Source organism: Fukomys damarensis, unplaced genomic scaffold (assembly GCF_012274545.1).
Source record: "Fukomys damarensis isolate Sample0158 unplaced genomic scaffold, DMR_v1.0_HiC HiC_scaffold_23, whole genome shotgun sequence".
Classification (NCBI taxonomy): Eukaryota; Metazoa; Chordata; class Mammalia; order Rodentia; family Bathyergidae; genus Fukomys; species Fukomys damarensis.
In genome coordinates, this window is record NW_022900935.1 from 50873672 (window position 1) to 50888687 (window position 15016).

The window sequence follows — 15016 nt, forward strand, 5'->3', positions numbered from 1 at the left end:
ATAACAAATGCTGGTGGGGCTGTAGGGAAAAAGGAACTCTTCTCCACTGTTGATGGGAGTGTAGACTAGTGCAATCACTGTGAAAATCAGTGTGGAGACATCTCAAAAAACTAAAACTAGAGGTTCCATTTGACCCAGCTATTCCCCTTCTTGGCACCTTCCCAAAAGAATTAAAAGTATCCTACCACTGCAATATATGCATGCCCATGTTTATAGAAGCAGTTTGTAATAGCTAAATCTTAGAAACAGCCAAATGCCCGTCAACCAATGAATGGATAAAGATGCAGTTGTTTTATACAATGTAGTTCTACTCTGCCATAAAGAAGATAAGCATGAGACATTTCTAGTTAAATGGATGCACTTTGAGAGCATACTCTTAAGTGAAATAAATTGTTTTATGAGACAGGGTCTCACTATGTAGTTGAGACTGACGTGGAACTCACTATGTAGCCCAGGCTGGTCTCGAACTCACAAACTCACATCATCCTCCTGCCTCAGCCTCCCAAGTGCTGTGATTACAGGCATGTGCCACCCGGCAGAGTCCCTGTTTTAAAAACAAACCAAAAAAGGGGGTGGATAGAGGACAAGGGACGGGGAAGGAGAAAGGAAGGAAGGAGGAAGGGACAAGAAAAAAAAACAACAGAAGGAAAAAATTGGAAACAAAAGCTTTTGTAGATGAGGAGGGGAAGAGGGGTTGAAGAGAATGGAAAAATAAAAGAAGAAAGCTATATCATGTACAGGTACAAATTCCCTATGGTGAAAGTTATCATCACGTATATCTAAAATGTACCAATAGGGGCCAGGGATTTAGCTCAGTGGTGCCGCTGCCAAAAGCTCAAGGACCCGAATTCAATCCCCAGTACCAATAAACAAACAAACCAACCAACCAATAAAAAAAATCCAGTTAAAAATAGATGGAATTTCCTTTAATCACCAGATTTTTAAAATTTTTCCAGTGTTATTTACCTTTACTGTTGATAAAAGTTGTTCAGATGCTGGAACTTCTGGCTGTAAACTAGCTTCAGTTTTTTTTCTCCTTAACTGGAAATTAAGTAAAAAGATTAGAATCTTAATACAAAAGGCCTGTTAAGAATATGAAACCCTCTGAAGAGACTAGTACATACTGTAGTCACACATTTTTTATTCTTAAGTTTTTTGGTTTTTTTTGAGACAGGGTCTCACTGTTGTTGAGACTGAACTGGAGCTCACTATGTAGCCCAGGCTGGTCTCGCATTTACAACGATCCCACATTTTTTAAAAATAAAATTTGTTATAGGGAAAATTGTGTTATTTCAACTTTGAATTAAGCATCTTTGAAGTTTTTAAAATACAAAATAAAAGTACTCAGGAAGGTATTTTTTGCAGTCTGTTTCATTTTTACACTTGACCCTTATCATCTAAACATGCCCTTAAAAAAAATAAAATATAACACACGTTATTTTGGAGTAAATGCTCTGAGGTTACTGAGTTCAGTCCTCTAACTACCCTCATTAGTGGTGTAAGAGCTGTGTAAATATAAAGCATTAAAATAATTTAGCTGGGGGTGTGCTGGCACACACCTACATCCTAGCACATGGGAGGCTGAGACAGGAGGATCACCGTGAGTTCGAAGCCAGCCTGGGCTACATACTGAGTTCAAGGCAGCCTAGATTATGCAGGAAGATCTTGTCTCAAAAAAAAAAAAAGAAAAAAAGAAAAGGAAAGGAAAGGGCATGGTGTGCAGCTCAGTGCAAACGCCCTGAGTTTGATCCCCAAAACTGCCTCCCTGTTAAAAAAAGATAATGGTTGAGCCTTTTTCTGTTTTCAACATTTGTCCTACCATTGCTCTTTCAACTACTGAACTTACAATTCTGGACTGCTCTGAGTTTGGGGATCCAAGTCCACATCCCTGAGACATTTCCCAGTTTACAAAGTGGGGCTTCTGAGTGCCTATGCAAAGACAAAAAACACAGTTTCTGGAATCTTTTGACATATTGTTATTTAACCAACCAAGTAAAGAACACAATTGAAAAAAAAATTCATGCACAATTCAAGAGAAGCTTTTAAAAAAATCCATGTAATTATACTAACAACTTCACTGGGTGTAATGTTGCACATCTGTAATCTCCACACTCAGAAAGCTGAGGCGGGAAGAACGCCTGAGTTTTAGGCCAGTTAACACAGTGAATTCAAGGCTAGATTAAATTACATAGTGAAACTGTCTAAAAAAAAAAAATCTACCAACAACTTCAAATCACTAAATCATAATTAGTCAAGAATTATATGACAAGCCTTGCAACATTAAGGCAAGAGATGGGTTTGACAGTAAACAGGAAAGGTAAAAGGTATTTTGCCTTGAGGAATCACCCACTGCCTCTAAGGTCAGAAAAGCATTAGCATTCAAAACAGTGTGGCTTTTCAGTGTGCAGCAGCATCTGCAATGTGATGGTTCCAAGGAAGCTACCTGGATCAGAAAATTTCAATGAACAGCAGCAAATTTTAAAATTAAGAACAGGCTGTGTAGGGCTGGGGATTTAGTTCAGAGATAGTATGCCTGGCAAGTGCAAGGTCCTGCATTTGATCCCCGGTACCAAAACAAAACAAAAAAAATAACAGGCACTATAAACAGAAGGCTATGAGATCCTACATATGAAGCTGGGGGCTAATAAAATGGCTTATATTAATGAAACAAATATATAAGTGAGTCTCTACCTGGATCTTGCGTATGCTTGAGTTTTCCAAGAGCACCGGCTAATGATGACACGCCACACTTGTATGGAACCACAGTTAGACATTTTCCGTGTAGCATAAACAGATTTTCCCCATAAAACCACAGCTGCAAAAGTGTTATCAAAACTATAAGCAAATATTTTTCTTTTATAAATTTGACTCAATAAACCCTTATAACAATGTTATTATGAGCTATCTCAGTGTGAGAATGAACAAGCCAAACTAAATAAACTTTCCAAAAGACTGTGGGCTATGATATAAAAAATACAGTGAATACTGCCATCAGATGTCATCAATTGGAAAGGCCGACTCATGAAGACATTAACTGTGAGTCCTCATCCACCCTGTTCACCAGATTTGGCACCATGCAACTTCCAGCTCTTCCCCAAAGACAAATAACCATGGAAGACAGAATCAGAGCAACAAGGCAGCTGCAACAATGCAACTAAAGACACTCATAAAAGAGGACTTCCAGAACAGCTTCAGAAACTGGCAAGAAAGATGGGATAAGTGTGTTTGAACCAATGGGGATTAATACCAAGTGTTTTCATGTAATAAAAATTTAAATTTAAACTGGCTGTGGTGCCGCACACCTGTGACCCAGGCACTTGGGAGACTGAGGCAGAGGATCACCATGAGTTTGAGGCCAGCATAGGTGACACTGAGACCTTATCTCGAAAAATGCCCAAAATACCACCCACCATATTTTTCCATTACACCTCATATGTATACCTTCCTAACTGGGGTAGGTTCAAGTCTGAAGTATAATTTAAAGCATATTGTCAATTCAGAAAAATCTGATCAACATATACATTTAAAATAAATGAATTACTTGAAATTAATCCTGTCACTATTAACTATTAACATGGTAATTTCTAAGGTTATTATAACACAAAATGTAATGATGTATTATATTAAAAAAGCACCAAACACTACAGCTTATAATTCCAATTATAAGGTATGAAAAAACAGGTACACAACAATAAAAAGCTTAAAGAAAGCTGGGTGTGGTGGTGCACACCTGTAATACCAGCACTCTGGAGGCTGAGGCAGGAGGAACACAAATATAAAAAATAAATTTATTCAAGTAGCAGAACTATTAAAAAAAATTTCTTTTTCTTTTTTTTAGTACTGGGGATCAAACTCCAGGCCTTGCGCTACCAGGCAGGTGCGGCCCCACTAAGCTACATCCCCAGTGCCTAAAAAAAACCTGGTCTCTTTTGTTTTTTGACTGGGCTGAAGACTGAACCCAGAGAGCACTTAATTATATTCCCAGCCTTTATGTTTTAATTTTGAGACATGTAAGTTTCCCAGCCTGGCTATGACTGTTAGTCTTTTTTATTATTATTGTTTTTGAGACAAGAGTCTCGCCGTGTAGTTCAGACTGGACTTGAATTTACTTTGTAACCCAGGATGGCCTCAAACTCATGGTAATCCTTCTGCCTCAGCCTCCTTAGTTGCTAGCATCACAGGTGTGTGCCAGCGTGTCCATCCTCGAAACTCTAAAAAAGGGCTGGGAATGTATTAGTGTAAAGGTGCTGGGTTCAATCTCCAGTATTATAAAAAGAAAAAAGAATTAAAAATTTAAGCTGACCAAAGAGGCAAGGGTCTTAGTTTTTTTTTTTTTTTTTGGTGGTACTAGGGGTTTAACATAGGGCCTTTACAATGAGCTACATTCCCAGTCCTCCTTTATATTTTTTGGTACTGGGGATCAAACTCAGGACCTTGCACTTGTGGGGCAGGCAGTGGAACCACTGAGCTGAATCCCTGGCCTCCCAGTCCCACTTTGTAAAAATATCTTTTTAAGACAGGGTCTCAGTAAGCTGTCTATACAGGGCTTGGATCTGTGATCTTCCCAGAATGATGAGATTACAGGTGTGTACTACTTTACTTCTTTAAGTAATTCCATGGTAACATTTAAAATATAACCTAAAAGACTAACTTACTAGAAAAAGTAACACCCTTGGGGTACAGTTCAAAGTGATTAAGTGAAAAGAGCAGCTGATTGTTCTCCCTTAAACTAAAACTAGCTATATTAAAAAAAACAAAACAAAACAAACAAAAAAACTAAAACTAACTATAATTTAGCCCTTTAAAAGTAACAAATATAGAGCAGGGTGTGGTGATACACACCCGTAATAATCCCAGCACTCCAGAGGTTGAGGCAGGAGGACTGCCACAGGTTCAAGGCAAGCCTGGACTATATAGCGTGACAGAGTCTCACTATGAAAAAAAAAAGTAACCAATATAGAGAAACTCTTAAAACAATAACCAAATTAAATATAGTATTTCAGGTAAAAATTTTAGTTTATTTTTATCACATTGAGATCTGAAGAGATTTCTTACCTCTCAGAACATTTATCAAGCACAGCAATAATGAAATTTTAAAAAGTTTTCAAGTGGAAAAACTTACTTGACCACTAGTCCCTTGTGGTAACTCTTTTGAAGTCTGTAGTGTTTGAAATTTTATGTTCCATATGGAGAGGCATTCTAGAAAAATAAAATAGAACATATAAACTCAGACAATAGTCTTCAAGTATAAATACACGCTATCTTGGGGCAGGAAGAGACATAGATATATATACAAGCTTTGCCTTATTAAACATAAAAATAAGTAATGATGAAACGAGGGGCCAGGAATTTAGCTCAGTGGCACCAGTGGGCCCACCCTTGCAAGCACAAGGTTCTGAGTTTCATCCCCGGTAACGGGGGAAAAAAAGTATTGAAAGGAATGATTGCAATAGGAATTCAAAGAAATTAGAGCATATGGCAAGTGGACATCAAAACCAGGCATGCTGGTACACCCCTGTAATCCCAGTGTTCAGGAGGCTGAGGCAGGAGGATTGCCCAGTTCAAGGCCAGCCCAGGCTACATATTGATACCTTGTCTCAAAAAAAGTGAACTTCAAAAGTGAACTCCGACCAAGGGAAGAATTCATGGCTGGCTGTCAGTCTGCAGTAATAAAAATCAACAAAGAAAAGCCCAAGACCAGATGGCTTCACTGATAAGAAACAGTTCTTCACTTCTATAAGGCCTATATTACTCTGAGAATAATGCCAAAGACACCAAAATGAACAAAAAAATCCCATTTAAGTCCAGGGATTTAGCAGTGGTTCTGCCGCCTGCCTGACAAGCACAAGGACTGGAGTTCGATCCCTGGTACCAAAAAAAAAAAAACATATTTAGCAATATATTTTATACAGATGTAAAACAACAACAACAAAAAACAACAAAAAAAACAACTTCATCCATAGGACAGAGGCCCCAATCTTGTACTGACAAAGATCTAAAGTACACTAGCAGACTCTAGGTTGCAAGCTGTCCAAATCCAGTATATTGCCATGGTGTGAGACACCAATAAGAATTCAATCCTATAGTGGAAGACTTTCCAAAGTTTCTCTTTTTTTTTTTGAGACAGGGTCTTGCTATGTAGTTCAGGATGGCCTGGAATTGACTGTGTAGCCCAGGCTGCTCTCAAACTCATGGCAATCCTCTTGCCTCAGCCTCCCTAGTGCTAGGATTACAGGTGTGCGCCACCATGCCTGGCTATCCAAAGTTTCAAACGCCTGACAGATACTTTTGTTTTTATTTTTTTAGGATATTATAGTCATGATAATAGTACAAGGAAGTGTTGATTAACAGATGTAGAATAAAATCAAAGACCCATTCAAGAAGTAGAAAGTTAAGAGTATGATGAAAAAGAGAATTAATTGAGGTAGTAATTTAAAAAAATGAAAAAGAAAGGAAGACTATGGGCTGGGGATTTAGCTCAGTGGTTCGGTGGCCTGCCTTGCAAGTGCAAGGACCCGAGTTCAATTCCTGGTAACAAAAAAAAAAAAAAAAGGAAGACTAAAAGGTAAATCTGAAGGAACAGGTACCCCCCGAGTCCTGACATATTTGGCAAGTATGCTACCCAGCCCAGGATTTGTTTTTTGGTACTGGGGATCAAACTCGGGTGCTTGTGCTTGCGAGGCAGGGGGCAGAACCACTGAGCCAAGTCCCCTGGCCAGCGTCTTTAAATTGACCAGATGTCAGTTACCCTTAGCAGATGATAGTGGAGGTCCTAAGACTGCTATATGATCTTGATCCAGGGCGGTGAGTGTAACACTATTTCGAGTAATACCAGACACAGCAGCCTTCAGCAACAGTGATCTAACTAATCTCTGATTTTTTTCTGTGTCACTTGGATATATCGGTATCAAGGTTTCATATACACACCCATCAGAGCCTGTTGGAAACAAATATTTGTGGTTCAGTAATGGGTTCACAACAGTTCTGTATTTATTATAATTAAAGGTACTAGGTTGTTTATAAGATAAAATAATAATTAGTTTGTAGTTTTATGTCTTGTCTTTTCTTTTGGTACCTGGGATTATAAGATTTTAACAGTGTGGTAAACCACCCAAGCAAAAAAAACAATCACATCATTCTATGCTTTCCTTTAAAGAATACTTCAAACATAAAATTAGAGTGAGGAATATAAGTAAAAATCACAACAAGAAAACTTGTACTAGTCAAGAAATAAAAACAGTACACACTTATAATGAAAAAAATGGAGAGTATAATAAAAACTATCTAGTCACTAAAAGGACATGTCCACACTAGAGAACTAGATGGGGGCAGCTGAGGATTGAACTCAGGACTTTACCAGTGAGCTACTCCTGAAGCCTAAGAAATTAATTAGAATCTCATCACTGTATTATATTTGCTGTTACTCAGTCTGCCTGAAAACCATATGAAATTGTTGTTTTTGTAGATTAACTGAATTCTGCCAATTTGACATGGTTCTAGATATGCTGCAGAAAAATTTATATGACCATTTAGTTCCAACACCCTTCAATGTTCATTATACTTAAAGATGAACCATATGCCAATTATCTGGTTATGATAATAAAGAGAGCCTTTACAAACAGCTGCACACTGAAAACTTTCATACAGATAATTGTGATAATATAGAAATATTTCCTAAATATATTTTGTTTGTTATTTAGTTTGAGACATAGTCTCATTCTGTTGTTCAGGCTGGCCTTGATCTGACTATGTAGCTCAGGTAGGCCTGGAACTCATGGCAATCTTCCTGCCTTAGCCTCTCAAATCCTGGGATTATAGGAATGTGCTATCATGCCCAGTATTTCCTAAATATTTTTGTTTCCTCCTCCATAATTTCTTCAAAACAACTTCAAATCCACAAAGGGTTAGAGGAGAGGGTACCACCAAGGCTGCTTTTTTCTTTTTTTTTTTTTTTGCCCTAGAAGCATGTCTGGGGTTATTCAGAACATCATGTAGAGGTAGATTCAAGATATTTTAAAAAATCTGTTAAAAAAAAAATCTACAAAAAGTAAGTGGCATAGCCAGTGCTGTTCTATTACTCTGCGTGTCTTGTCTCATTCACTGTTCAAAGAAAGACACACAGTCTAATGGGTGGAAAAGAGGTATAGAACACTCAAATGTCAAGCAGGTATTTTATGGTCCACTAGTTACTCTTTCAAAGAGTGTAGCCTTGTCATAAGGATAAAAAAGATTTTCCTTTTTCACAGGTGTTTTATTTACCACTTATGGCCAATTTTAAAACATGAGAGTTACAGAAACAATGTTTGAAAACTGCTTTAGGGCCAGGGATTTAGCTCAGTGGTACCATGCCTGCCTTGCAAACTCAAGGTCCTGAGTTTGGTTCTGGTACTGGAAAAAAAAATAAATAAATAAAAACACAATTAAGAATTCCAAGTAAAAACTGTGCTTTACTTGAAGTACTTATACATAAACATTCCCTCTGAATACAGGACCAGTGACCCACTATATGACCAGACACAACCAAGCACAAAAGGTAAAGAAAGGCAGAAAAAGAGAAGGATAACAGAAAACTACAGGATTCTACACTATCCTATAATATCCTTTTATTAATAATTGCTGGAAGTTTAAGGAAAACTTACTTAATGACATCAGAGAAATAAATTTCCGATCCACATAAGCAGTAAAATTCAATGTGACAGATTTTTCTTCTTGTCCAAGGAAGAGACTGTATTTGCTTAAATTTTGTGAGTTGAACATTTGTACATAAGCAAAATGATTTCCATCCTGCAATAAAAGGGTAATTTTACTTTAAATATTGCCATTTTAAACTATATTTAATGTTAAAACTAGAAGTCACTCCATTCTAAATACTTCAATGAGTACTTAACTTCCTGTCCAATTAAATTTAAAATGTCACAAATAAAAGTATTTAATTTAGGCACGGAAATAATTCTAACTAATATACTTCATAGTGTTTAGAACTATTTAAAAAATTTAAGAATATTCTGAAATACAAAAGTTCCATTTTAGTCTTAAAAATAATACAGGCAACTTTAACATTTCATAAAATGGGCCAGAAAGTGAAGATACATTACTTACTTTTTCAGTAATAAAAACTAAGGCAGGATGTCTAAATACCATGAAAAACTTTGTCCACCTAAAAAAATAGACAAGTTTCAAAACACAAAAATCAGGTGAGAAAAACATGAATCAGAATTTATACCACAGGCAATCGGTAGGTGCTAGTCTGTCAGAGGTATGTCTGGACTAAATTCAGGATGCAGTAAAGTTCCGAGAGTACAGGATGCGGTGACACCCAAACTTAAACTGACCCCTCCAACCTTTTCTTTCAGAATTACTTTTGGGACTAGTGTTTCTAAGGAAAACATTAGGATCTCATCTGCCTACTTCAAGTGACAGAGCCACTGGGAGGCTAACGGCCTAAGAACCAAGGCGGCACAGATAGTTTGTGGCAAAGAACTTAAAGGATTTCCCAAACACAGTTGCTTATACCATAGAGGCATGCATCAGGTCAATCTAAAATACAGCTGTTATTGTCCATATTGTTCACTTACTAAATACAAGTCTTCGCTTTGACTTTTAGGAAATGTGATGAAATAATGAGGATTGGAGATGTGAAATCATGAAATGTCCTTCTACCGCTTGGGTGAGTCATTTTTTTCAGGTTTATTCCAGAATCTGGAATGAGCAGAGATCTCACAGCACTATTATGATTTCAATAACAACAAGTTGTACTTTTCTTTAGAGAAAAAGGTTGTGACTTCGCAGTCAGGGCAATATGACTAACACAAAAAGATTGTGGATTTTTGGAATTATCCATTTCAGCCTAAAATGACTGACTATCCAGTTCTCTGTCACTGGAACAAGACTCATCTATCCTGGTTTCCTAAATCACTTATCATTCCAGCATCTTTTGGGGGATATTCTTTTAGTCAGTGTCTTCTGAGTGGTTTTTCATCAGGTCTCTCTGCCTCACCTTTCTTTTGGCAAGATGCTGGGAATTGAATTTAGGGCTTCATGCATGCCAGGCAAGCACTCTACTGCTGAGCTGCAATCCAGCCCTAGGTTACTATTACTATGCTTATACTTCTGAACACAATAAAGAATGTAATAAATACACAGCGTATTTTCATTTTGGTAAAAATTCACTTACAAGTATTGAAACTTACTTAATCACTTCTCCATCAGAAATAACTGTTTCAATTTTCTGCTGGGGCTCTGCAAGCAAGGCCTCTAAACCACGAACAGCACCTCCCCTGAAGAGCACCAAGGGTTCTGTTCCTTGTATTGAGTGTATCTTATGTACCTCAGCTGATAACTGCAAGACATTAAAATATTTTTAATTCTAAAAAAAATTTATACCTAACCTATAGGATAAGTATACTTATAGAAGGCTTATGTATTTGTTTTTGGTAACAGGGATTGAATTCAGGACCTTGTACATGTTAGGCAAGTGCTCAACTACTGAGCTACTCTCCCAACCCTTTTTATTCCTTTGAGACAGGGTCTTGGTTAAGAGGTGAAGGCTGACCCCAAAATGGCAATGACTCTTAGTCTCCTGAATAGCTGGGATTATAGGGGTGTGCCACCATATCCAGCTAGAAGACTTATTTTTTAAAGGACTGATTTGTTTTCAGCTTGATTTAATTTTGCTTTGTAACTATTTATGGTTCTAAAATCAAATATACACAAAAATATATTCAGAAATCTAACTGCTATTCTTATTCTCTCTTCCCTGGCCCATTTTCTCCTCCACAGGTACCCATCTTTATTCATTTTTGGCTCATTCATTGTGCATAAAGGAGGTCGGGGAGAATGTCGGTCTTCAAAACTAGAGGTGAGAAGTACAAATAAGGCCACTAATGTTAGCCAGCTGGATGGATGTTTTGAGGGTCTGGGCAGCTCCTGCATTATTTCTGAATCCTATTGTGAGCCGTTCCTAAAATGTGCCAATTATATTTAGAGCTAGACATTTAAAACTAGAAGGAAGTTTTAAGATCCTCTTACTATCAGAAAGAAAAGATTAATTAACACATTTTAGGTTATTAATAAAAAACCTATATTTAATCACAGATTTTTAAAAAACTATGCTTTATGTTGCTTTTAAAAGGAACAATATAAGGCCAGGGATTTAGCTCAGTGGTGCCACCGCATTGCCTCGCAAGTGCAAGGTCCTGAGTTCAATCCCTGGTACCAAAAAAAAAAAATATATAAAGGAACAATATAGGGCCAGGGATCTAGCCAAGTGGTGCTGCTGCCTTCCTTGCAAGAGGAAGGTCCCAGTCGGATCCATTCTACCTACTCCAAGAAAGAGGACAAGTTCATTTCTTTTCATGAAGGACACACACAAAACATCCAAACTTATGGGAATAGAGTGGTATCTCAGTTCAATCTCAATTTGCTTCAGAATTTTAGGGAAGATAGCTAGAGTCATGTTTGTCACTGATGTGGAGTGTTTGACAAGAAGCAAAATTTTGTTGAACGTGAATTGTTTGCAAACAGACGTGTGAAACGAGATATTATTGTATGCATCAATTATTATTTAAATCACTGATCTCATGGGATATTAATACATACTTTGTAACCTATTAGTGTATGAATTGAGATGTTATCAATATATATCATAAGATAATTAGAAAGAAAAACTGATTTCAAGCTGAGCATGGTGCTGCACACCTAAAATTCCTGCATTGGCTGAGACGGGAAGATCACATGGAAGCCCAAACTCAGGCAACTTAATGATTTAGACCGTGTCTCAAAATAAAAAACTGAAAAAGGGTTGGATCTATGCAAAGGCCCAGTATTGAAAATAAATACCCCCCTGCAACTGACTGCAACCTCAGGTTCTTTTCTAATGCTATTAAGATAAATAACATATACTGGGCATGGTGGTGCACACCTGTAATCCCAGCACTCAGGAGGCTGAGACAGGATCACTGGGAGTTCGAGACCACCCTGGGTTCCAGAGCAGTCTGAACTACATAGTGAGACCCTGTCTCAAAAAAAACAAAAGCAAACAAACAAAACACACACACACAAAAAAAAACACCAAAAAAACAGGTAAATAACATACCACCCTATGAATGATCCCATCACTAGTAAGCTAAATAAATAAGTTGGCATATCCAAAGACTTACCGTAGCTTTAAATACTTTATCTAAGTTTACATCTTCATTGTTCCATATTCTCAAAACCTGAAAACAAAGCATACAAGTTAGAAAGTATCCCATTCTTTTTTTACATATAATAAACCTAACATTATTGACATGTTGGTATTTTACTACATACAGGTTTTAAAACTCACCTTATTATCATGTACAACAATATGCTCTCCAGTTTGAAAGTTGCACACAGCTGGACATGTTATAATTTGACCTTGTTTCACTGACCAGCTCCCCAAGGGTTTCTGATCAGAAACCTAATGAAAGTAAGATAAACAAAATATTCAAGAAGTCAATCCCTGGCTTTAAAAGCAATTAGATTTACAATAAAAATTCAAAGATAGCATTTAACAAATTTGTTAAGATTAAAAAAAAAGCAGTCACAATGTAGATTCCACTTATATGAATATCTATAACATAGCCAAAACTAATTAAGTTTTTTTTTGTGTGTGTGCTTATGAGGCGGGCAGCAGAACCACTGAGCTAAATCCCCGGCCCTTCAAAACTGATTAAGATGGAAGAATTGTCTTGCCAGGGGATGAGGAAACAGTTACTATTTAATGAATACAAAATTTCAATTTTGCAAGATGAAAAGAGTTCTGGAGATGGATGGTGGTAATGGCTGTTTAACATTGTGAAAGCACTTAATACAAATGAATTGTATGTACACTTAAACATATTAAGATGATAATTTTCTGTGTACCTTACCACAAGTAAAAAATAAAACTTAGTTGGGTAAGGCTGCACAGGCCTGTAATCCCCTCACTCAGGAGGATTGCAAATTGTGGGCCAGCCTGGGCTAGACCACCTCAAAAACACGAACACCCAAGGGCTGGGGATTTAGTTCAGTGGTTCCGCTGCCTGCCTCGCAAGTGCAAGGTCCCAAGTTCGATCCCTGGTACCAAAAAACAACAAACAAACAAACAACCACCCCCCATACACACACATACACTGGGGATAAAACCCAGGGCTTTTGCACTGAGCTACATCCCCAACTTTTCAGAAATTTTAAAATTCTGAGACAGGATCCCTTTAAATTGTTAAATTGCCCAGGGCCTAGAATTTAGCTCAGTGATGCTGCAATTGCCTGGCAAGTGTAAGGCCCTGAGTTTTATTCCTGGTACAAAAACAAAGCAAAAAACCCAAACACTGCCCAAACTGTGCTAGAACTTGCAATTCTCCTATCTGAGGCTTCCAGGGTCCTAGCTTACAGCATGTGTCACCATACACAGTTTAAAAAGAATTTTTTTTAATTTAAAAAAAGTAATTAGATCTGGGCATGGTGGCCCACGCCTGTAATCCCAGCACTCTGGAGGCTGAGGCAGGAGGATCACTTTGAACTTGAGGGAAGCCTGGGCCACACAGTGAATTCAAGACCAGCCTGAACCTACACAGTGAGACCCTGTTTTAAAAACAAAAACAGTAATTAGAATGAAAATATAACTGTCTCTAAAGTGAAGAGTAATAACTGACAACACATTGTTAATAAACAATAATGTATTTTAAAAAGTCATTCCATTCTGTGTCTGAACAGGGGCATGTTAAATTAGGCAGGGATACTCAGGATCGTGTCCATTCAATTTCAATCAGCCACTGCATTACTATACAGGAAATGCAGATGCACTGAACAGCAGAGGTAAAGACCAAGATTTACCTCAGGAATCTAAGCAAACACTATAGGGAAACTATGGGCAATCTGTTCCCAAAACTTTAAGCAGTTACCTTTTTGATAACATAGAAAAATATATTCAGCAGCCCAGATTAAAATGTTTCCTATAGGATTACCAAAAGCAAGGTTAAGAGTGCTCAATTAGGAACTAGGATGAAAAGGAGGCGGGACCTACGATTTCCTGACACACTCCAGGATTCATAATGTGAAATGGAGCTGCCCACCTACAAGTCACTCGGAACTCAAGACTCTTACTGAATTAATAAGAAACCTCTGCCTCACTCGCAAAAAAGGAAAAATCAAACCCAGGCAGCGGGGAATAGTGTGTAGACACAGCCTGCCTCGCAAGCACAAGGTCCCGAATTCGATCCCCGGTACCTGCCCCCAAAAAAGTGTAGATGCAGAGCCAAAATATGTTCCCACCCTGTCAATGTCATCTTTAGCCATTCAGTCTCCGTTCGACTCTTCAGTGGACAGCAGGGTGCCTAAAACCATAGGAGTGGATCTTAGCAAGGCCATCTGCAGAATATTCCCAGCAAAAACACAGGCTCCTTTTCCTTTCCATCCTGTCCCATGTGCACTGTGACGCTGTGCCGCCTGCAACTCAGAAATATCTCTCCACAGCCAAACAACCTAGTCAGACTCTAGACCTCGTTCAGCGTCCTAGACAAAGCAAGTCGGGTTTCTATGAAGCACAATCCACAATCTCTGATACTGCGAGAAAATTGGTCTCCGACGCCTGGCTCAGGAAGGGGCGACACGGCAGCCAGGCGTTCACATTCCTTTTACCTTATAGAGGACGACAGTCCGGCTTCTGTCCGTCACCAGGAAATGGTCTGTTTTGTCGCTCGGTTCCACGCCTAGGAGTCCGTCAGGCCCCGTGCCCAGGGCTAAGGCAGACAACGTGAACTCATCTTCCAGGGCTGCCATTTTGGGCACGTCTAGGGCTGGCCGCGCACAGTCCCGGCAGGCCTCGCGCCTTCTCTCGCGACAGCGAAAGGGGTAAGAGGGAGGGCGCCGCGACCCCTGGCGGCCCAAAGCGTCGCGCGGACCCTCTTAACGCCGGGTGGGCGGGGCCTGGTCTGTGCGTCTAGACTCCTCCTCCCAAGAACACGCCTGCGGGAGTCCCGGATGTGCTCCAGGCTCTGGGAAATCCTGAGTTTAG

General features: G+C 38.6%; 1 protein-coding gene and 1 long non-coding RNA gene across 2 annotated transcripts in view; one reads left to right on the plus strand and one right to left on the minus strand.

The window, feature by feature from the left end:
* Positions 1-14918, minus strand: part of Nol11 (nucleolar protein 11) — a 24369-nt gene extending 9451 nt beyond the window's left edge. The window contains exons 1-11 of the mRNA XM_010616796.1: positions 14641-14918; positions 12326-12439; positions 12159-12215; positions 10191-10339; positions 9100-9157; positions 8640-8784; positions 6749-6937; positions 5123-5199; positions 2692-2815; positions 1847-1929; positions 967-1041 (exon numbers count right to left, since the gene is read on the minus strand). Coding sequence (XP_010615098.1) covers positions 967-1041; positions 1847-1929; positions 2692-2815; positions 5123-5199; positions 6749-6937; positions 8640-8784; positions 9100-9157; positions 10191-10339; positions 12159-12215; positions 12326-12439; positions 14641-14781 — 1212 coding nt within the window. The 5' untranslated portion in view covers positions 14782-14918. The remainder of the gene's footprint in view (positions 1-966; positions 1042-1846; positions 1930-2691; positions 2816-5122; positions 5200-6748; positions 6938-8639; positions 8785-9099; positions 9158-10190; positions 10340-12158; positions 12216-12325; positions 12440-14640) is intronic.
* Positions 1-15016, plus strand: part of LOC104857089 — a 78049-nt gene that overhangs the window by 16549 nt on the left and 46484 nt on the right. The window contains exons 2-3 of the long non-coding RNA XR_778781.3: positions 9605-9667; positions 10780-10858. This is a non-coding gene — a long non-coding RNA (uncharacterized LOC104857089). The remainder of the gene's footprint in view (positions 1-9604; positions 9668-10779; positions 10859-15016) is intronic.